General features: G+C 44.0%; 1 protein-coding gene across 2 annotated transcripts in view; it reads left to right on the top strand.

The window, feature by feature from the left end:
- LOC124789511 overlaps positions 1–24,687 on the top strand; it is an 88,288-nt gene that overhangs the window by 24,770 nt on the left and 38,831 nt on the right. Inside the window, exons 2-4 of one of the 2 annotated variants that reach the window (XM_047256897.1) lie at positions 1,584–1,691; positions 9,031–9,251; positions 22,665–22,860. In XM_047256897.1, coding sequence (XP_047112853.1) covers positions 9,045–9,251; positions 22,665–22,860 — 403 coding nt within the window. In that variant the 5' untranslated portion in view covers positions 1,584–1,691; positions 9,031–9,044. The remainder of the gene's footprint in view (positions 1–1,583; positions 1,692–9,030; positions 9,252–22,664; positions 22,861–24,687) is intronic. The other variant, XM_047256896.1, reaches the window with a different exon arrangement.

Raw genomic sequence — 24,687 nt, 5'->3', positions numbered from 1 at the left:
AATGACGTTATTGTGCGAGTGTTTTCTCAAGAAAACTAACGACGCCTGGAACTAGTGATGAAAGCCTTCGTTCGACATATTTCAGATGTTCGACACTTTTATCATATTTCATTATCTTATGCACAACTATCATGGCTTCTTATAGAGAGTCACGGAAACTTCCGTAGCTCTAAATATTTTCAACATTTCGCGGCCCTGTCAGAAACTGTATAAATATTAATTTTAATTTTAATAACCAACAGCCTCAGTTGCACCGTTTCCAAGAATTTACCTTCTTCAGAATAGCATTAACTACCGTTTGTCCATAGTGGACATCGTCAAGCTAAGACTACAAATCCATAAATTATCGTCAGACTGTAAAAACTTATCTGAAACTGCCTCGGCCCCACTTCGCGATCGCGATGCGGCAGCCACGAGTGCTGTACTGCAACTCAACTGAGGCTGTTGGTTATTAAAATTTAAAAAAAAAATTTTAATTCCGTAACTCTGTCTCCTCCACCGGCCTATCAATGGATATTGCCACTCATCCCTCTTCTCTATATAACGCTCTTGTCAGACTAATGTAGCAGACCACTCGTTCCCGTCAGGGTAAAATCTTTACTGTCCCACCCTATCACTTCATCACTTAGCCAGTAGCAGGAACAGGACTCTGAAATGACGTTGCTCATTATGTCGGAGAAATGAATAACCGCTCCAGCTTCAAAAGACATTTAATAACATACCGATTCAAGCAACAACGTCGAGCTTTGTTCCTGTATGCACTCGTTACCGCCGGCCGGAGTGGCCGTGCGGTTCTAGGCGCTACAGTCTGGCGTCGAGCGACCGCTACGGCCGCAGGTTCGAATCCTGCCTCGGTCATGAATGTGTGTGATGTCCTTAGGTTAGTTAGGTTTAATTAGTTCTACGATCTAGGCGACTGATGACCTCAGAAGTTAAGTCGCATAGTGCTCAGAACCATTTGAACCACTCGTTACCCCATTGCAACCAACCGGATTTTACGTATTTTCGAAAGCTCTTTGCTGGTGCAGTCTACCTAATTTACTCTCCTTCAGAACGCACTATCCGAAAAGGTCACTTTAGTACAATAATAAAGATATATTTTACGTGTCACTATGATTATTATTATTATTATTACTATTGTTATTATTATTATTATTATTATTTTCAGCAGCAGCGGCAGAAGTAGTAGTACTTAGTATCGTTATTCACAAGGTCCTTACGCATATTCAGATCACTATTAATACTGTCAGTTCTTAAGTAAATATGCTGTTAAAAAACTACAACACGTAAAGGACCCGTCTGATGTAAGGTAGGACTCTAATCTAATTATTCTAAATAAATAAAACAAATATTGTGATGTTCGAATATCTGGGTGTTTTTGGTTATAGGAGAGATCGTATGTCGAGTCTGCGTATGCCTCTATCACAGTTTTAGTGTAGCTCTCCAAATTCGAAAAATACGTTTGATTTCCTGTTGTCTCTATTTATTTGTCAGGTGGGATTCTTTGGCTTAAGATTGTCATCTATTAGTGACATCCTTAAGTTCACATCATTTATATTCTCGACGTTTGATGATATTTCTAGGTGGTGATACATGTTTCTGTAAGCGTGATGTTTCCTGTGTTGCGGGCCGCTGTGAACGAGCGGTTCTAGGCGCTTCAGTCGGGATCCGCGCTGCTGCTACGGTCGCAGGTTCGAATCCTGCCTCGGGCATGGATAAATGTGATGTCCTTAGCTTAGTTAGGTTTAAGTAGTTCTAAGCCTATGGGACTGATGACTTCAGGTGTTAAGTCCCATAGTGCTTAGAGCCATTTGACCCATTTTTTCCTGTGTTTGCGCAGTAACCACGAACTAACTTGTGTGTGGCAGCTCTCACAGTAAATTAACGACTGTCGTAGTAATGTGGCTGTAGTTTCGGTCAGTTCTACTTGTCACCTTTCAAAGTTTGAAAGACTCAGTGATACGAGTGTACACCTCCCTCTGTTTTATTATAAATCGTGCTGTTCCGTTGTTCTTATGTTTTAATCTGTTTCAGTCCGGCCCCTTCAATGAAGTCTCTTGACGGGTTCTCTGGTTGGTTATTTACTCCCGTACTCGCCCCCCCCCCCCCTGCCCCGCAACCCTGAATACTATGATCTTACGTCTCGGGCTTTCTTGATAATCGTTGATATTACCTCGCCTTATTAATCAGATTAGAATTGAAATGATTTGAACCAGTTCTGGCTCTGGGATCGACAGCGTGCGTATCATCTTTTGCCAGTGCCGTCAATGAATATGGTACGGAGCGGGATGGTGTCAGCATATAGTCCACTGTTGGCGTTTTTTCTTACCATGCAGCCGCTGCTTCACTCAAGTAGCCACTTAATGGACATCAAGAAGGTGTGTGCACCACCTTTCCAGGTATCAAACAAAAGAAAAATCTCTAGCAGTAACAGAAATCAAACCCAGATCTCCACATAGTAGTCACACATTCAGAACACTGGACTACTTTTTTCTTTTTTGTAACGTTTTGGAATCATTTTCTTGTCCAATATTTACGTTCAGTATTGAAGTTGTCACATTTAATAAAAAAAAATGTGTGCCTGTATTTCACATATTCACTCGAGTTCCACTTTTCCCGGGGCATAACACAAAGCCACTGCAATATTATTTCATAACATTCAGCTGCAGATTACCATTACTGTATATTGCACAGTGAAAGTTAGGCTTCATCCGGTGGGTCTGGCGATTTGTTCACCCAGGATACAACGGTTTGCTTCGCAGTCGCTTTTTACATCTCACTGAATTCTTTGACATGCAGCAAAAAGATTGGACGATTTTACCGTCCTTCTTTTCCCTTTTGACTTCGTTAGTGTTCAAGACTGAACTCTGCGTTTTATTTCTCAAATACTTCAGTGCTTGTCTTGTCCGTTCTGAACAAGGTACTGTTGCTGTTTTGCACCTTAGCAATGACAATTTTGACAACTGTCACAGTGTAAAACCGGTCTTGTTATTGCACCTATGGCCCAAGACTTTTTCGAGCATAGTGCTCCCATCGGTGCAAGACTCACTGTCTCATTTGTTGGCTGCGTGTTCAGAACAGCTACAAGGCCCATTCGTACTGTGACCACCGCGTATGTTCGATGTAAAGGTGCAATAACCACTTAGACGGTAGGTGGCAGAACTAGCAGTGGAGGGTATACAAAGTATATCGGGGGGAACGCGGGAAACGGTGCAGTCATTGTCCTAATGCGGAAATGGCGCGATTTATCTTATATCCAAATGGGTACAATCATTGGTTTTCGGACCAATAGTGGAAGCATTTCCGAAACGGCTAAGTCTGTAAATTGTTCGCAGTGATTAAAGTATACAGTGTATGGCAAAAAGGCGCTACTGGAAACCAACACCGAGGCAAGTATGGTGCACCACAGGCAATAGATGGCAAGGGTAAACAGCGGCTACGGAGATGTTTATGGACGAATAGACATACAAGTGTTGAGCAACTCACCTCCCAGATCAACCAAGGTGCTCCTCTACGAACACTCAGTGAACGTTATGGGCCGCCTCAACAGGCTCCTGGTTCGTGCAGCCTTGCTGCCTTCTGTTCATCGGCGGCGAAGGTTGGAATCGGCACGCCATACCGGAACTGGACGGCTACTGAGTGGCGACAGGTGAGCTCTTAAGCTGAATTACGTTCTATGCTCCATCGGACAGATGGCCGTTGGCGTGTACGGCGTGAATCGTCTGAAAGCAAACACCCTTCAACCAGGAGGGAGCGTGATGGTTTGGGGAGTGTTTTCGTGGCATCCTCTGGGTGATTCTCGAAGGCACAATGGATTAACACAAGCATCCACCTACCCTAAGGGACCACGTACACCCCTACAAGCAGTATGTTTCTTCTCGGTATGATGGTATCTACCTCTAGGACAATGAAACACAGCTCGCGTTGTACGTGCGTGGTTCTAAGAGCACCAGTATGAGTTAATTGTACTCCGCTGGCCGCCAAACATCACGGATCTTAACTCAATCGTTAATAAGTGGGACCACCCCGGGTATTTGCGCCATGGAGCTTCAGCCAAGAAACCTAGCTCACCTGGCCACGGCACTGCAGTCTGCTGGGCCCCACATCCCTGTCTTTTACCTTCCAGAAACTCTCTGACTCTCTGTCTGCACGTCTCACGCGCTGCAGAAGGCACATTATTGTGCCTGGACAGTGCAATTTCATTGTGTTTCAGTTTTACTATGCTTTCGTTAACGCTTGCTGCCACTCCAAATTTTCTTCCGTCTCCATAGTCGCATTCTGACATTTCTCATACCGTACGCTATCAGTGACGTTGATTGATACACTTCTATCGTTTGCTACGCCGCTCTAAACTCAGTTCCCTCGCTCTTCGGCAATAGTATCACTGACACTTTTGCCATCTCCACTTCCATAGGCGCAGTCTTACGTTGCACATCGTGTTTGTTATAAATGACATTAATTGTAACCTCGTTGGTTGACTTACGTTTATTGTCTGTTTCATCGCTAACCATTTGACTCCCTTGATCTTTGGCTATAGTTTCTGTAACGTCCTCATGTAGATTTCTCCCACTTTCAGCCCCTGAAGTTCTCACCGTCTGGTCTGTCTGCACTAACAGAATAGTTGCTTATGTGATTATACCTGTTTGATTTGTTCCAACAGGCAACTATACAGGTCTATGGGTACACTTTCCCTCAGGTGTTCAATGGAATTGCATATGGATTATGTGCAAGGTTGGTTTCCGTATTGCTTTTTGTATAGAACACACGTTCTATGACTGCAGTCAGTTACGTAAGGGTATATCTGCTTTTTTAATTCTACTTAAGCTATTCTATTGCCAATTAACAAGTCATACCAAAAGTTTGCTGACCAAATTTCTTCTCTGATGCCATAAACTGTCCCGTTTAAGCTAAGCACTTCTCTGACCTTTTCGGTCGCCACTTGTGCGCGGTATGTTACAAACTCTCACAGGTTGCAAATCAATAGCCATGTAAGTTTTTAACTCAGTGCTGTCAGATCATCCATTATTCTTGTTCCTGACTATTGCTTCACAAAACTTTGTTATTTATACATTTAGTATATAAACAGTTCACAGCGTCGTTAAATTTAGTACCTAACACTTCCTCATCATGCAAGTTTACTCCATCAGTCGTCAGTTTCCCTATAAGTGGAAGGAGTAGTCTTTTCGGTGTTCTTCTCAAAACTAAATGTGAAGGTTGCTCTCCTCGAGGAGGAGGAGGAGATTAGTGTTTAACATCCCGTGGACAACGGGGTCATTACAGACGGAGCATAATCTCGGATTAGGGAAGGGTGGAAAAATAATATAAATCCCTTACTACTAAATGTATGGATTGGAAACTGACTTGAAATAACCTCAACTAGAAGTTGTCAGGTTGCAGAGTGTGTTAAGATGGAGTAGAACTTCTGGTTTTGTGTATCTGGCATACAAGAATGTGATGAGCACGATATGTAATCCATGACATAGCAAATGTGCCTGATAATGGCTCACGGCCGAAATTAGCTAATAGCACGAAGGAGTTGTACCCACGAAGAGGCCAAGTCTTAGAACAGAGACGGTGACTGGTTAGCAGCGTTCCGTCTGCTTTGAAATGAGGCTGTCAGTATCAACTGAGCCGGCACTCACTATACGTCACACAGAGTTCCCTAGCTGTTCGCCACTGATTTTATTAACTGCGCTGACACTATTGCATCTACTTCCTGGCTACTCCCATGCTTCTCTCTCTCTCTCTCTCTCTCTCTCTCTCTCTCTCTCTCTCTCTCTCTGACTCTCCTCAAGTAGCTGATTCACTGCTGACTTCCCTCGTTTTGATCGTCCTGCTTCTGATTTTTGTTTAGATTTCCCTTTCGTCCAGCCTCTCCCTGACATGGCATGACGCTGAAGGGCGTCTGCCACCTCATTGGCTCTAATTGTGCACTGTTCTTCAGTAGTTTTCTGGAGGCTGGTGAGCCGTGCGTGGCTCGTGTTCCCGCCATCAATTATTTTACACCCTGTTTTTAACGTACTTCCACTTCACTGGGCTAATTTAAATTAATACTGTCACTGAGTTGCTGCTTTGCCTGACCGTGACCGGAGCTACCAGCGCGTATCTTTGTTCGGCTGCTATTACTTCCCGGTCGTTGTCTGTCGTAAGGAGTTCGGATAGAGTGTGCGTCGCAGTTCGTGTCGCGAGTTCAGGTGTGTCAGTCAGCTAAAACGCGCCTGGAGCGCAGTCCGGACCTGCCAGTCGGGAGTTGCAATGCGCCACTAGTGCAGTCAGGTTGGAGCAGCAGTGAGGTCTGCATCGACATGGCTCGCCCGACCCTTGCCGCCACGCATCACTTGAGCCGGGCCACGGTCTTTCTGGATCGTCGGTCGGTCATCCTACCGGACGACGTGTTTTGGCTCTCCGATCGTTCATGAGTCGGCCGTGTGTGTGTGTGTGTGTGTGTGTGTGTGTGTGTGAGTGTGTGCGCGCGCATCGACTCCCGATTTGTCTTAGTGTGTGCTTAGTTACTGTTGCGTATCGTTCAGGTCTTCGTGGAAGTGTTTGTCAGGTTGTGTGGGAAGTTCGCGTTATTTCCGTCGACAAGTTATTTTGAATGTTATCGGCGTACTGCCTCTGAAAGGTAGGTCGTTTCATCGGGCGACATGTAACTGGTTCTCTGAGTCTTCTGGCCCCTTCAATTACCATCTTGTGGAATTCAGCTCGGGCTCTTCCCGGGGGCAGGGATGTCGGGTAGCCAGTGGTCGTGTTTCCTCTGCATGGTTGGGTCCAAGGTAGTATTTCCGCCGTCGTATGTCTGGAAGTGAGTGGGAGACGCACCAGCAGTGCAGTCACGACGGAGCAGCAGTCGCCGACGGACCAGCAGGGAGTCGATCGGTTGTTGCGGACGAGGAAAGTTATCTCCGCCCGGTGCAGTCGGCTGGGGCCGCTGGCAGCCTCCATGCAGTGTCTGAGCGTGTGTGGAGCTGTCCGATCGCTACGAGCTTCGTGATTCCCCGACCCAGGACGTCAGAGTTGAGTAGTGGTATCAACTACCGAAGCCACGTCTATTCGTGTTGTGGTGGTTCGCTTCGGTGGTTTGCTGTTAGGGAAGTTTTCTGGTGAGCAACACTGAGTGATTCTACTGCTGAGATGTAGCCGCCATGCGGTGCAATTAACTATTTTGATTGACTACGATTTGAGTGCACCAGTAGAATTTTCTGTCTTGTGGCCATTAGTGTTCTCGTTACCTGCCATAGGCACTGACGTAAATTCAGGCAGCGTCTTTTCCTCACCTGTTGTCGCTGTCCAACATGCTGAGTAATTTTGACAGCTAATACATACTCCATTGTGGATTATCTCGTTTGTAACATCGCCGGTTTGAGTTCTCATGTACTGATTGACTGGAAGCAAGTCGTTGTGTCAGTCGGTCCGTGGCTGTCCCCTGGTTGGGTTCCGATGCAAGTATAGTTGGGCTCACCACCTGTCTCACCTAAGTGAACGAGGGCAGACCGACCTCCCCAGAGGCCTTCTGAGTGCCACCGGTGTTTAATTATCTGTTGTCAGCTATTTTAAATTTTAGGCTGATGGTTTTTGTTTGTTCCTTAAAATTTTGCAAATTATTTTTTAAATTTATCTTTCAAGCTTAAACACTGTGGCATTCTGCTTTTAAAGATTATGGAAATATATTTTGAAATTTTGAAGTTTCATTGTGGCCATCAGCCACCGGTATTGCACCTTGCATATGTTGTTTCCTTAAATTATTTTATTGCTATCTTAATTGAAGTTTTGATTTTTTTAAGATTACTTCTTGGCCTTTTGCCTTTAAAGGTCTATGGTAATATATTCTAAAATTTTGGAAATTAATTGTGGCCCTCAGCCTTGGTACTGCACTTCGCATATGTTGTTTTTTGAATTATTTTATTGCTATCTTAATTGGATTTTTATCTTGTTAAGATTTCTTGTTGAAGGCCTTCAGCCGTGAGAGTTGCTAAATTACAATAAATGACAATTAGAAGCAGAAACTGACCTCAACCCTTGGCCCTTTCCACAATCCTATTACCTGTTCTGCCAAGCGGGTTTAGCGGGCGTTTCATCTGGGTAAAGAGGGACAGGAGTCTGCCCCTGTATGGTCACACCCTGCGTCCTAACACCGTCATTGGCTTTCCATGACGAATTGATGTCCCAAACGTCCTGTTGTCCCATGCTTTCTGCAGAGCCAAGAAATACTGACCTCGCCATTACTGTCAATGTGTTCTGAGTACACTTGGAGTTATGTCTGCCAATGGTACTCTGTAACGTTCCTGGATCATTGTTCATAGCTTATACTGTTTAGCTATGCGTGGTCGCCCGACATGCCCGCGCCCGAGTGGCCCACTAGCTGTCTGGTAAATTTTCCTTACCACACCCTAAAACTTCTAAGATGTAACTTTATACACCATTTTTACTATTTTTCTACCAGACGGCTCTTTTCTGTTGATACGACACTATGTCGTTTAAGGCAACATGCAATTTTAACACATTGAGTGCCATGCCCATAATATGTTGTATTCACAGCTGGAAGAATGCCATTTCCATAGTAATTTAGGCATATTAAGGGCACAACACTTTCGTGAGGACTCAGTAACATGTGCCCACAACATTAAGGGCGTGATTGCAGGCTTTCTCAGCTTATTCCAGTGATAAGTCTTATTGGGTCATCATCCGAGTGGTGGCGTCGTCTTGTCACAATGTTCCGATGACCTTCGTACCCATCATCTTCACCTGAAGTTGGTGGGTACGAAACTCCACCATTCGGGTCACTTGAAATGATGGGTATGAAATTCATCAAAACGTTGTGACAAAATGATATCTCTAATTGCCTGATCCCCTGAGAAGATTTTATCATCGGCATGGCATTGTTTCCAACGTGGAGAGCAAATGTGGTATTAAGTGCATGGTACTCAAAATGTTTAAGAACATCAATGCAAAACAGTCATTGACAGTACGAAGCTAACCATATCAATGCACAAGCCGTTTTATTGATGTACTATTTTATTCGTATTCCAGAAAGCCAGTAGAGAATGAGACGGGGAGAGACGGAGAGGAAGCGCAGAGGCAGGGGCGGCACGCAGAGGGCGCTGGCGGCGTGTGTGCTGTGTGTTCTGTGGGTGCTGCTGGCATCTGCCGTGGGGGCCGCCACTGTCGCTGACCCTGCAGCGGAACCCTTGCAGGCCACGCGCTGGCTGGACCAGCTCGTCACGCCGCTGAGAAACGTCTCTCTGTCGCAGGTAGGCGGTCGCTGCACTAAAAATCTGCATTTGCAACCTTGTCACCGGAGGCCAATTAGATCAGCTCACGGGACACGTCATTAGTCATCCCGTACATGAGTAAGCTGGGCACGATGGAGTACTCTACATGGTGTGTGTACCACCGGCACAAGAGGGCTATACCACGCTTCATCACTGATGTAACTCATGTCTGTGAAGTGGTGTGCGCCAGTCAGTTACATGCAATCACCACGGTAAAATGGGTCGCAATGAAGGCATGACAGAGTGGCAGAAGGAAGCTATTGTGTTTGGCCGAGGCCACGAACATCCCGTGAACGAAGTTGCCCGAATTGTAATGTATCATCACGACCTGTCCAACCTGTCTACAAAGAACGGTGCATCACTCGCAGCCAAAATAACACGACGTGAGAACAGCGATCTTTAAAACGTCAGAGAGACGAGACTCATGCTTAATCAACAGTTGTTTCCACTTCCAACAGGAATTGCTGTTATCACAGGATACGGGTATATCTCAACCAGTTTATGACCTAAACTTTTGGGCAGGAGGGTGGAGGGGGATGTAAGGGGATGTTTTTCATACCATCAAAAATGGCCCTGAGCACTATGGGACTTAACATCTGTGGTCATCAGTCCCCTAGAACTTAGAACTACTTAAACCTAACTAACCTAACGACATCACACACATCCATGCCCGGGGCAGGATTCGAACCTGCGAGCGAGCGGTCGCGCGGTTCCAGACTGAAGCACCTAGAACCGCTCGGCCACAGCGGCCGGCCCATCGTATTAGTGTGAGGTTCATTTTGGGGGGGGGGGGGATTAATTTTTTGTGCGCTGTGCTTATGAATACTTACTTATTAAAGCGAAACTCTCATTAGCATTTCTGTTAGTGTTTAATTTTCTTCCACTGTGCACTGATTTCATAACTTTTGTACATCTTCGGTGAGTAGCGTCTTCAAAAATCGGCAATACATATTTCAGAATATGATGTATCTTACACTGTTTTCTTTACAGCAGATTAACTATAGTCCGCTTAAAATTACTTGACAGTTGACGTCTGTCACTTGCTATACGGTGTTGCCACATCATCTGCCGCACAAATGCTGTTAGTGTGTAACGCGGAACAAGGTTACAAACGGCCCGCGCAAAGGTTGTCGGAAATACGAGATGCTCTGTGGACAATTGTCTAGGCTAACCACAACCTCGTGATGCGCAATGTATCCGAGAAAGCGGCGGTGAACAATCTGCGACAGAAATAGTCACGATCAGTTTGTTCATGGCTATTAAAGCTAACCTCTACGAGCAAACTCAAGACAAAACATTCAGTTTCAGCGCTAAAAGCAGACTGTAATTTCTTGTCATCATTGGTTACCCGAAAGTATCCTCTCACTGGCTAGTGGACTGCCGCTTTACAGACCTCGTTGGCATTTGGTTGCAGACTATAGACGACACATACAGATTCTAGATGAAAAAGAATGATAGGTAGAAAATAAGATCAAATTAAGAAGTCAATATGTTGATGAAAATGAAGTGGCAAAGAATTAGACATAACAATTACATTTAAACAAATTAATTGAATAAAAATGATAATCAGACTCTTTTGATTAGATTCATAAATAAAAATTTCATGCGATTTTACGAGATTCAGGCCCACAACCCTCAATGATGGTTCAACTCGTTAACCATTGCGCTGTATTACAATGCAATGTCAACTTGTTATAGTTTCGATTGTCATCACTCAGTGGCAGTGATGAATTGCAGCCTTCAAAAACTCGGTTCCACGGAACGTCGTGGGAAGCTTATTTAATGTAAGCCATCTCCGTGATTCTGATAATCGCGTCCTATGCCGAAGTATCCAGTATTGTTTAGTTGGTGATCTGCAAGCAGCTGTGTGTACTTCATTAGCATCGTTACATGTGTGTGTCGTTTGTGGTGTGGTTATCAGGTACGGTGAAACACGAAATAAAAGCACCAGGTCCGTGATTCGGGATCCAAACACACCAAAAAACAATGGCGGTCAAGAAACTGGAAGAGAACTGATCAATAGCCGTGGCAGTTCCGCAACAGCGGAACGGTTCGGTCGTGCCACTGAGCGCTCTGATTGGAGGAAACTGACTCAAACGGGTGAAGTGTCAACTGTCAACTATAATCTATATAGACTTATTCTCTTAATCATATGTCCTACTAGTAATGGTTTTTCGGAACTTCTGCCTTCATCTAGTCCTTCCAGTAACTCTTCGTGTCTAACGTTTCCTCTAAAAGGGTTGTGCTAATCAGATGTAGCAGCTATTTCTTTTATATCTGTTTTGTCAATTTCCAAATAAAAAAATCTGCTGGTAATAACATGATTACCTCCATTTTACATTTCCTCCGAGTTTTGAACTCACGACTCTCCATGCACGAGTCTAGTATCATAACAACTACACCACAGTGACTGTGCTACTGAGCTTCTTCTGCGTCATTGCTCCCTCCTTAAGAGAACAGCGTCTCGGTGTTACGTCATCCTAGTCCGGGAACGAGTCATCGGTCCTGCATACTCAGACTTCTGATGACTGATGTTCACCCTGGCGGTGATCTTAGAACTTTCTTTGCCGCTACGCTCTTCGTCACCTTTTCGCTTGTTGCCTGTCGCTGGAGCTTCGAATTTACCCTGGGTTGCAAGATCCTTATAGGGCTTCATTCGAAGGACGTGGACCGTATCTCCCATCTTTCGTCGTCTTCAGCTTCATAAGTAACATCAGGCAACTTTTTGTCGCTGAAGCTATGAATTTATCCTGGGTTGCAGGATCCTTACAGGGCTTCATTCGAAGGACGTGGACCGTATCTCTGAACTTTCGTCGTCTTTAACTTCATATGTAACATCAGGCAACTTTTTTACAACCTTATATATAGCCGGCCGCGGTGGTCTCGCGGTTCTAGGCGCGCAGTCTGGAACCGTGCGACTGCTACGGTCGCAGGTTCGAATCCTGCCTCGGGCATGGATGGGTGTGATGTCCTTAGGTTAGTTAGGTTTAAGTAGTTCTAAGTTATAGGGGACTAATGACCACAGCAGTTGAGTCCCATAGTGCTCAGAGCCATTTTTTTTACAACCTTATAAGGTCCAAAGTAGTGCCTGAGGAGCTTCTCAGAGAAGCCAACCTTCCGAACAGGAGTGAAGCTCCAGACGAGGTCACCAGGCTGGTAGACAACAGGGCGGTGGCTCGCGTCATACCTTCGGCGATCGTTTTCTTGAGCCTGCAACCTGCGGAGTCGAGCTAACTGCCGAGCTTCCTCAGCTCTGTTTAATACCTGGCCGATGTAGTCGTCGTCCACGTCTATCAGCATGCAACGGAAACACGGTGTCCATCGTCTTAGTTGCCTCACGCCCATGCACCACGAAAAATGGCGTAAATTCTGTGGTGTCTTGTTTGGCAGTGTTGTAGGGCAAAGGAAGCACCTCATCCCTGTTGCTCTGCTCAACATTGACGAACATTGTTAAATTAAATTACAATAATTATTTATTTATCTTTGGATAGTACGAGTATCTCATCAACTAGCTATCCGGCGATTCACGGCAGAATTAGGATGCAAAATGGCCTCTCCCTGTTACATAATTATTCGCGTAATACAACGAGCGCAAGAGGAAGATATCAAAGAATTTTAAATTTCGCACGCATAACAGTCCAATCTCTCGTGAACGTCGGGAGACTGCTAACGTCACAAGTAGAGGACCGTCCGGTGGGATGATCCGCAGCTGGGACTACGTGCGGCCTGGGATCGTTTCGGCAGCTAACGGGGCTCTGGCGAAGATGATGCTGTCTTTTGTGGTATTTGAGGTTATCTCCCCAAAGGTTAAGGGAAGATAATCCTGATTAAAAATTAGCCGTCCTATGGAAGAGATTGGACTCCGGACTGACAAGCAACACCGAAAAAAAAATAGCGAAGCTTCTACAAAAGGATACGAAAAAAAATCGGTAGCTAATTTGTAGCTACCTGGCATATCATTGCAGATTCCCTGCAGCTTTGCGCTAAGTGTTACAAGTCACAAAGCTTCAGCCATATAATAATGAGCCGCAAAGGAGAAGAAAGCTACGCAAAATGAGGAAAGGCAGCACATGTACCTGCCTCAGCCTTGTCATGTCCTGCCTTATACGTCTTTCGGTTTGGTTGCCACCCAGTCTGAAGATGAGACTGACCTGTGTTCACTAAGGAGGGAAAGAATCAGAAATAAATGACAGAACGTATGTCCTATGCGAAAATTTAAGATGACGAAAACTCAAACCTTTTCCACCTCTATGCTTCCATGATAAACAAACGCGTCACTAATGTAAATGCTTCGACTCAAACAATTTATTGTGAAGCAGTGACCAACAACAGCATATATACCAGCAAACGAAAATAGGTCTTTCTTTTATTTTTGAGTCATCAGTCCTCTGATTAGTTTGATGCTGCCCGCCACGAATTCCTCTCCTGTGCCAACCTCTTCGTCTCAGAGTAGCATTTTCAACCTAGGTCTCAATTATTTGCTGGATGTATTCCAATCTCTATCTTCCTGTACAGTTTTTTCCCTCTACAGCTCCCTCCAGTACCATGGAAATCATTCCCTGATGTCTCAACAGATGTCCTATCGTCCTGTCCCTACTTCTTGTCAATGTATTCCACATATTCCTTTCCTCTCCGATTATGCGTAGAACCTCCTCAGTCCTTATCTTATAAGCACACATAATTTTCAACATTCGTCTGTAGCATCACATTTCTAATGCTTTGTTTCTCTTCTGTTCCAGTTTTCTCACAGTCCGCGTTTCGCTACCATACAATGCTGTGGTCCGAACGTACATTCTCAGAAATGTCTTTCTCAAATTAAGGCTTATGTGTGGTACTAGTAGAATTCTCTTGGCCAAGAATACTCTATACTCTCTTTGCCAGTACTAATCTTCTTTTGGTGTTCTCCTTGCTCCATCCGCCATTACTTATTTTGCTGCCTATGTAGCATAATACGTTAACTTCATCTACTTCGTGACCTTTGACCTCGATATTAAACTTTTCGCTGTTCTCATTTCTACTACTTCTCATTACTTTCCTCTTTTTTCGATTTGCCCTCAGTCCATATTCTGTATTCATTAGGCTGTTCATTCCATTCAGCAGATCATGTAATTCTTCTTGTGTTTCACTCAGGATAGCAATGTCAGCAGCGAATCGGTCATTGATATCCTTTCACATTGAATTTTAATTCCACTCCTGAACCTTTCATTTACTTTCATCATCGCTTCTTCGATAAACAGATCGAACAGTAGGGGCGAAAGAATACATCCCTGTCTTACACCACTCATTTTCTCCGACTCTCCATATAGCTTACCCTTATTTTTCTCACAATTTCGAACACCTTGCACCATTTTGATTGTCGTACGCTTTTTACACGTCGACAAATCCTATGAACGGGCCTTGATTTTTCTTTAGTCTTGCTTCTATTGTCAACCGCAATGCGGAACTGCCTCTCTAGCGCCTTTACCTATCCAAAACCCAAACTGATCGTCATCTAACACATCCTCAGTTTCCTTTTCCGTTCTTCTGTATATTATTCTTGTAAGTAAGCTGTTAAGCTGATTGTGCATTAATCTTCTTACTTGTCAACTCTTGCAGTCTTTGCAATTGTATGGATGATATTTTTTTCTAAAGTAAGATTTATGCCGCCAGACTCGTACAACCTACACACCAAAGTGAATAGTCGTTCTATTGCCACTTCCCCCCAACGCTTTTAGACATTCTGACGGAATGTTATCTATACCCTCTGCCTTACTGGCCCCAAGTCCTCCAAAGCTCTCTTAAATTCTGATCCTGATAATGGATCCCCTACCTATTCTAAGCCGACTCCCGTTTCTTATTCTATCACATCAGACAAATCTTCCCCTTCACAGAGGCCTTCAGTGTACTCTGTCCATCTATCCGTTCTCTCCACTGCATTCAAGAGTGGCATTCCCGTTGCACTCTTAATATTACCACCCTTGCTTTTAATTTCGCCTAAAGCCACTTTGACTTTCTTGTATGCTGATTCAGTCCTTCCGACAATAATTTCATTTTCGATTTCTTTACATTTTTCATGCAGCCATTTCGTCTTAGCTTCCGTGCACTGCCTATTTATTTCATTACTCTGTATTCCTGAATTTTCCTGAACGTTTTTGTACTTCCTTATTTCATCTATCAACTGAAGTATTTCTTGTGTTACACATAGTTTCTTCGCAGCTACCTTTGTTGTACCTATGTTTTACTATTCGAAGTCTGTGATTGCCCGTTTTAAAGATGTCCATTCTTCTTCAACTGTATTGCCTACTGAGATATTCCTTATTGTTGTACCTACAGCCTTAGAGAACTTCAAACGTATCTCGTCATTCCTTAATACTTCTGTATCCTACTTCTTTGCGTATTGATCCTTTCTCACTAATCTCTTAAACTTCAGCCTACTCTTCATCACTACTACATTGTGATGTGAGTCTATATCGGCTCCTGGGTATGCCTTACAGTATCTGATTTCGGAAACTCTGTCGGATGCAATCTGATTTAAATCTTCCCGTATCACCAGGCCTTTTCCAAATGTATCTTCTCAAAATGTTCAAATGTGTGTGAATTCCTAAGGGACCAAACTTCTTAGGTCATCGGTCCCTAGACTTACACACTACTTAAATTAACTTAAGCTAACTTATGCTAAGAACAAGCGAGGACTCGAACCTCTGGCGGGAACGGCCGCGCAGTCCGTGACATGACGCCTCAAACCACGCAGCTACTCCTCGCGACGTATCTTCTTCTCTTGTGATTCTTGAACAGAGTATTCGCTATTACTAGCTGAATTTTATTACAGAACTCAATTAGGCTTTCCTCTCTCTCATTCCTCGTCCCAATCTCATGTAACTTTTTCTTCTACTCCTTCCCTACAACTGCATTCCAGTCCCTCATAAATACTAGATTTTCATCTCCTTTTACGTGCTGTATTACCCTTTCAGTATCGTCATATACTTTTTCTATCTCTTCATCTTTACCTTGAGACGTCGGGACGTATACCTGAATTATTGTTGTCGGTGTTGGTTTGCTGTTGATTCTGATAAGAACAGCCCTATCAATGAACTGTCCACACTATCTACCCTACCTTCCTATTAATAACAAATTCTACTCCCGTTGTACCATTTTCTGTTGCTGTTGGTATTGCACTATACTCGTTTGACAGAAACCTTTATCTTTTTTCCATTTCACGTCACTGACACCTACTATATCTAGAGTTAGCCTTTGCATTTCCCTTTGAAATTTTCTATCTTCCCTACCAGGTTCATGCTTCTGACATACCACGCCTCGACTCGTAGAACGTTATCCTTCCTTTGGTTACTCAATCTTTTTCTCATGGTCACCTCCCCTTTGGTAGTCCCCACCCGGAGATCCGAAAGGGGACTATTCTAGAATTTTTTCCCCATGGACAGATCATCATGGTACTTTTTCAATTAAAGGCCACATGTCCTGTGGATACACGTTATGTATCTTTAATGCAGTGGTTTCCATTGCCGTCTGCTTCGTCATGCTGTTGATCATTTCTCATTCTTCCACCTTTAGGGGCAGTTTTCCACGCCAAGGAGGAGAGAGTGGCCTGAACCTCTGTCCGCTCCTCCGCCCTCTTTGAAAATGCCTTTGGCAGAATGAGGGTGTCTTCTTATGCCGGAAGTCTTCGGGTGCCAAGGCTAATTATTAACCAAAATTTAAGCGGTGGTGGGTTTCGAATTCGGAACCGAGGACATTTTGATAAGTAATGAAAGATTCTACCCATGGACTACGGGTCCAAAAATAAAAATGTCCCCAAAGTAAAAAAAAGAGAAAGACAAACTCAAAAATGTGGAGAAAAGACAATCGAAGAATAAAGTGCCTCACACCTTACCCGTTCCCCGTGAGCCACAACGAAGGATGAGGTTGTGAGCAGGGCACCACATTTCTTAAACAGGTGTACCAAGAACCAGCGGATATGATGCAGAGGACATCATGCATCTAGGCAACTCGACACTAGAACAAGCTAGCCCACCAACCATAATTTGTCAGTGGCTCACAGTCGTCTGAAATCATGCAGATGTCCCCTGAAACCATTAACGTTCCACTTAAGTACGGGAGCCATTTAAAATGTGTTTACCAATTCCTCCTATCTATTTTAAATGGCTCCCGTACTTAAGTGGAACGTTAATAGTTTCAGGGGACATCTGCATGATTTCAGACTTCGTAAAATAAAGACCTTCGTGCGTATATTTACAAGGGACACATTTTAAATAATTATTTAAATGAAAATAAAGTATTAATATAACACGCTTTAAAATCAGCCTGAAAGCATGAAATAATTTCTCTTAGCACCATCAGATTCCTAACCATGTACACCTAGGCCGGAAAATATATTCTTGTGAATTTTTAACAGTTATAACGGTACTTGAATTACGGAAGACATGAAATCCAATAAGGAGATGAAAATGCGTATAGCAGTTGCCAAGTAGACTTTAAGAAGAAGAGGCTTCAATGTGGATGTGTGGTCAGGGAGCTGAGGGCGAGACTGACAAAGTGCTTTGTATGGAGCATATGGACACCGAGGAAAGTGGAAGAAAGAAGAATAGATGCATTTGAGATACGGTTTTGGAGGAAGATGGAAAGGATAAAATTGATAGGTGTTGAGGGGTGTTGATAAGAGTGGGAGAAGAGAGAGAAATATTGAAGGGAATCATGAAGAGGAAACGCGACTGGCTTGGACAATGGGAAGAGATTATTTACTGATGGGTGCTATGGAACGACTTTGAATGGAAGAAGAAGAAGAAGAGGATGCGGAAGATACCATATGGTGGATAGTATAAGGACAGAAAACCGTTATGAGGAAACGAAGAGGGTAGGAAAGGACAGCACTGCATTGAGAGCTAGACGTGAAGTTCTGTCGTGGGGTAGAACACTGATCATGATGTAGTAGTAAGATTTACAACATAAAGCGGGGGTGCTTACAATAAATAATTAACGCATAAACATATGTGATCAAACATGATCATGCTGATCATGATGTGTCGCCAATAGGACGTGATTATCAGCATGTAAAACGCAATAAGACCTCAAAAGAAGAGCCATTTATATGAGATGAAACGTAGGTCAAGAGTGACTATTACCTTCCGCAGCTGGTGGCTGTTTTTATTCCATATACTACATTTGCACGTTGCTGCTGTAGCCAAGATTAAGATTCTAATGCCCTGCAGAGCAGCTCAGGTGTCGGATATCACTAACAACCCCACCGCTACCTAACATTCCAACAAGAAAGTGAGTTCCCACTGCACTGCCATCCAGGTCTGAGTTGTGCCTGAAATTTCAAGTCTCTACGCCATCGGGAAGTTAGTTTAAAATAAATTTCAAAATTGGTACCGATCAGACCGATAGCAAAATGACCCGTTCAAAACGTGTTAAAATATCGACGCTCCAGTGCCCAGAAAAAAAGACGTAACAATGACAGGGCAAAGGTCGGTGTATCTGCCACCACATCTGCCATTTGAACCAGTGAGACCTTTAAATTATAGTTGGACGTCCCCATTTTTTACTATACAGGCGTCCAAAATTAAAGCAACAAACAGAAATTTTGCAAGGTTGCGTTTATTTTGCCACAATACAGTATAAACAGGTGATAGTAAAGTAGAAACAACATAAGCAATACAGAACGTAATCAACTGCAACATGCATAAAGGTAGACAAAAATGTTCTTTGTTTTTTTTTTTTTCTTTTCAACTTCACGGATTTACACACACATTCTGACAATTGGTTAATGTGGTGTACGGGGTGTGACCACCTCTGGCTCCAATACAGGCCTGACAACGGCGGGACATTCTGTGAATGGTGTCATCGATCTCATGTGAAGGCAATAACATTCATTCTTCCTGCAGAGCTGCTCGCAAGTCTTGCAGAATGGTTGGTGGATGCTGACGTAATGTAACCTGTCTTCCTAGTGCATCCGAGACATGCTCTATGGGATTCAAATTGGGAGACGGAGCTGGCCAAGCCATGCATGCAATGTCTTCCATTTACAGAAAAATATCAACCATCCGTGCTTCATGAGGTCGAGCATTGTTGTCCACCAGTATGAAATCTGGGCCCACAGCACCTCGCAACAACCGCACATAAGGTCCCAAGATCTCGTCACGGTACTTGACAGCAGTTTAACCTTGCCGATTTAACCGTACAATTTCATGAAGAGTTTTAGAGTGGTCAACATAATTCCTGCCCACATCATTAGGTTTCATCCTCGATATCAGTCTCTTTCCACAATGTTTGGGCCCTGAAATCGTGTTCCACTTTCCCTCCAGATGCGAACCCGTCGAGAATCATTGTCCAGACCAAGTCGGGACTCATTTGTGAAAAGAACATTGGCCCACTGTGCGACCGTCCAGATGGCATGTTGACGGCTCCACTCTGGACGTTCCCTTCTGCGAAGACGCGCTAGAGGTACACATCAGCAGGTCTCCGACAATAAAGGCCACTCTCCCAAAGCCTTCTGTACACCGTTTGCCTCGCTACAACACGTCCAGCGGATGCTGCCTTTTCAGATCCCAGTTTCAGTATAATACTACGGGGGTACCGTCAAGCCCTCACAGCCAAATAATGGTCCACTCATTCTGATATCACACATAGTCGGCCCTTTGCAAGTCTCTGTGAAAAACTTTAGGTCTCTGTAAACTATCGCCTCATCCGAAAAGAACATAACGATTCACATTACGTCATGGGGCCTCATCAGTTTGCGACTCTCCTGCTTCCATTCTACCTGTGGCCCTCCACAGCGAAGTGCCTGTAGACATATTCAAAAATGTTCAAATGTGTGTGAAATCTTATGGGACTTAACTGCTAAGGTCATCAGTCCATAAGCTTAAATACTACTTAACCTAAATTATCCTAAGGACAAACACACATATCCATGCCCGAGGGAGGACTCGAACCTCCGCCGGGACCAGCCGCACAGTCCATGACTGTAGTGCCTAAGACCGCTCGGCTAATCCCGCGCGGATGTAGACGTATTCTTTGTGACTGCGTATACAGCGATTGTGGACGTGGGACTGCTCTGCAAACACTACCCCACTTGATAGGTGCCCTGAGTTGGTTGTCCGTTGATCGGAACGTCATCTTCCGTGCAGAACACGATCGTAGTAATATTAGTTGACAGTTTGTTCATTATATCCCGAATTAGGCACAGGACCCGGAAATAGCATTTCCCTGCTTTAATTTTGGACACCAGTGTATTTTAGAAACTTCATTCCATATGAATCTGGAAACTGCGGTTATCACACAAACTGAGGATATCATGTTGATAAGCAGGGACCATGCTACTCATTGCATCTTCAGTTCGACAGTGGGAAGTAGATCACGATCTTCACAGAAGTGACTACTCCCCCTTCTGGACTCCTGTGCTAGATTCACTCATCCTATGAAGAGATCGCATAAATACATATGCTCATAAGAGATAATGGACTCTTTATAGCTCTGAATCTGTTTTCGAATAGCGTGAAGCCGTGTAGGGCTCGATGAATATGTTTATCGCCCAGTTTTTGTACACAGGTCAATCTAACCACTCTCACGAATGATGATGATGATGATGAAATGATGAGGGCAACACAAGCACCCAGTCCCTGAGCAGAGAAAAACCTCCACCCGGCTGGGAATCGAACCCTGGTCCCCGTGATCCACACGAACGCTAGCCACTAGACCACGAGCTGTGGACATGTGTGATCTTGCAGTCGTTTCTATCCACTCTGAACGTTTTATGCATAAAAATAGCATACCTTGACGATGTGTTTCAAACCTAATGGCGTTCGGCACCGTGATAAACTATATACCGTAAAGACCCGGCATGTTACTGATGCATCCACTCCAGAGTTATCAATAAAATCCAGGAGATCGGTGGAACAATGAGCACCATACCACACACAGTGACGGTGGGGGTGGGGAAAGGAAGGGGGAGGAAGGGGGTTTGGAGCTACCTGAAAGGTGAAGTGATGTCCCAGTGCCAAAAACACCTTTAAATATTTCTGGTAGCAAGACTAAGGATGAGGAGAACAGTTAGTAATATGTCATGCTGACAGTTGCCAAACTCAATAAATCCACAGCTAATGTAAAGTACGCTAAGTCATTAATAGGAATTTTATGTTGCATTCACGAACGCTAATCGCAAGTGTCAAACATCAGGAATGTTTCCAAATAAGACCAGTGAACATCTTCCAGACAGTCATGTTCTCAAAAGAGGACGACAATAAGTCGCCTTAATTTTCACTTCAGGAGGTATTCCTGCACTTGCGATAACCTGACACAGCTGGAAGCGTCAATTCAACGGGTTTTGCTGCATAAGCTGTACCGAGTGGGTGAGTACTTCTATCTAAAGACGACTACAGTCTGATTTTGATGATGATGATGATGATGATGATGTTTGGCTTGTGGGGCGCTCAACTGCGCTGTCATCAGCGCCCGTACAAAGTCCCAATTTTTACACAGCCCAGTTTTTGTACACAGGTCAATCTAACCACTCTCACGAATGATGATGATGATGATGAAATGATGAGGGCAACACAAACACCCAGTCCCTGAGCAGAGAAAAACCTCCACCCGGCTGGGAATCGAACCCTGGTCCCCGTGATCCACACGAACGCTAGCCACTAGACCACGAGCTGTGGACATGTGTGATCTTGCAGTCGTTTCTATCCACTCTGAACGTTTTATGCATAAAAATAGCATACCTTGACGATGTGTTTCAAACCTAATGGCGTTCGGCACCGTGATAAACTATATACCGTAAAGACCCCTGTAAAGCGTTGCTTATTTGTGGATCGTTTTTCTGCCGCCATCAGTGCATCCTCCAGTCCATAAAAAAAAAAAAAAAAAAATGCCCAAGAGATCTGAGGAATGGGTGAATGCCACAAGGTTTAATTTCTCTTCCGAGAAAACTGTTGGTGTGGTTTGTAATCACTCTAAGTCTTCCTTTAATTTACCCAGTAATACCCTATTCAATTTTAAGGAAAAAGTGAACTTTCCGCTTCTCATTTGTGTAAGAGTACCACAGCCGCCCTATCTCAAAGACCCGGCATTTCTGCTCCATTTCATAAAAGATTCGAGCGGTCCCGGCTCGACGGCGGGTAACTGATTCACGTAACAGAAAGCTCTTCGTACATTAAAATGCTGTACGCTACACACGGTGCCGAAATTAGATTAACCGGGGTTTGTGGCACAAGCTCAAAAACTAGCTTGTGTACAGAGCCTGTCTGGCTAGCGCAGAATGTTTGGTCTACACTTTCTATTCGAGAGTGTCACCTAATAGTATACCAACATATAAAGCCACTATCCACTCTGACGACCACCGTTAACAGTAAGACTTACTTAACAAGACAAGCACGAGACTTATTTTTCTTTTCTCAACAGATACTCGGCCGTTGGTTTGAAGTAGAAGAAGTGCGAAATTTTGCGCTGCAGCCAATAGACCTTTGCGAGACATTCGACTTTTTCCGGAGTTCCGACAATGGCACCGTGTTGTTGAACCAGTCCCTCAGCAGGGGCTCTGAATCGTTCGACCTGAAGGAACTGACAGTTCTGCCCGACGCTTCCTGGATGGTTAACAGTGAGTCTACACATAATATTTATTATTATTATTATTATTATTATTTCTGGTAGTAATGGTATTAGTAGGAAAACATTACTTAATGGGCTTTAAGCCAGTTAGGAGACTAAAAAATCGTTTTGCCGGCCGGAATGGCCGTGCGGTTCTAGGCGCTACAGTCAGGAACCGAGCGACCGTTAAGGTCGCAGGTTGGAATCCTGCCTCGGGCATGGTTGTATGTGATGTCCTTAGGTTAGTTAGGTTTAATTAGTTCTAAGTTCTAGGTGATTGATGACCTCAGAAGTTAAGTCGCATAGTGCTCAGAGCGATTTGAGCCGATCGTTTTAAAAATTAAAAGCATTTTATTGTTTGCCTTCAAGCAGGAATCATAATTATTTTGCCATAGCGACTACTGTCACTTTTTATTTACATTTGACTCTTAGCGATTTGTGTTTTTATCATACTTTGCAATGGCATGTTAGTAGTTTCGACAGCATTAGTTCCCTCGATAGAAAGCCGCGCGTAGTAGCCGCGCGGTTTAGGGCGTCATGTGTACGGGCTGCGCGAATACTCCGGCCGGAGGTTCGAGTCCTCCCTCGGGCATGGGTGTTTGTGTTGTTCTTAGCATAAGTTAGTTTAAGTTAATTTAAGTATTGTGTAGGTCTGGGGACCGATGACCTAAGCAGTTTGGTCCCTTAGGAATTCACACACATTTGCACCTCGATAGAAAGAAAGCAGCTAATACACGCTAATGGTACAATAGGAGGACTCGTTCCAAAAAGAATCCGCTGCTGAAAGCTTTGGTCGATTACATTTATAGCAACAGGATTGGTTCGGCAAGGGAAGGAGATCGAAATATTTATATTTCTAATGACTGACGTTGTGTAAATATCCTACATTAAATCATTACCACCTCTGTAGTGCCTCATAGAATAAAGTCATCAACGATTTCATTGTCATTTTATCTGACGGCGAAAAAGCGACTCCCATGATGCTACTGTAAGAGTCTTCTCTTTCTCACCTCGTATTCGTTTTCCAACGCACCTCTACTTGAGAAATCTATCAGGGCCCTTACAAAGACGTACTACTGTTGCATGCCTCCGTACCTTTGTTGAGTTCGGAGAAGGAAAGAGTGGGAGAGTGGGGCCTGAACATCATCCGTTACAAGAACAGTACTAAATACCATTTATTCCTAAATAAAGACTAACTTAAAACCCAAAAACCTTAAGATTTAAGATAATAATTTCCTTCTCGGCTAAAAGAACAGCAAGTATTTTGATTACACGAGCAGCCAGTTAAATTTAACCTGATCCGTAAATCTCCAGTGCAGCAAAGGCTGAATAATAAATTCGTTAATCCCTAGAACACTTACAACAGATTAAACAGGAATCAACAACAAATACATTGAATTCAAATTTCAAAATTAGTAAATAATGTGAAGTCGGGCATTAAATTCCCAGAGCAACTCCGGAAGTGGTCGTGCTTTAAACCATCGCCTCTGGTGCCACCGCTAAACAGTGCGCCTCACAGTAAACCGCCCGAACAACTCAGATTATCTGCCTCGAAAACACACATAAAACACAATTTTAAAAATAAGAGCAAAGGCACACACACACACACACACACACACACACACACACACACACACACATACGCGCCCGCTCACGCACGCACGCACGCACGCACGCAGTCATCCAACAGCGATATGCCACCTCCAGATCCCCGCAGGTTAAGTAAAGGAATCTGTCTCTCCTAAGACAATTCAGGCAACGAGAAGAGTATGTATATTAAGTAAACAGTCACAAACAGAACACTTTACATACATAGCGTGAGTAACAGCTACTGGCA

This window comes from Schistocerca piceifrons, chromosome 3 (assembly GCF_021461385.2).
Source record: "Schistocerca piceifrons isolate TAMUIC-IGC-003096 chromosome 3, iqSchPice1.1, whole genome shotgun sequence".
Taxonomy (NCBI): Eukaryota; Metazoa; Arthropoda; class Insecta; order Orthoptera; family Acrididae; genus Schistocerca; species Schistocerca piceifrons.
The sequence above is the reverse complement of the archived record's forward strand: the minus strand, read 5'-3'. Positions and strand labels throughout refer to the sequence as shown.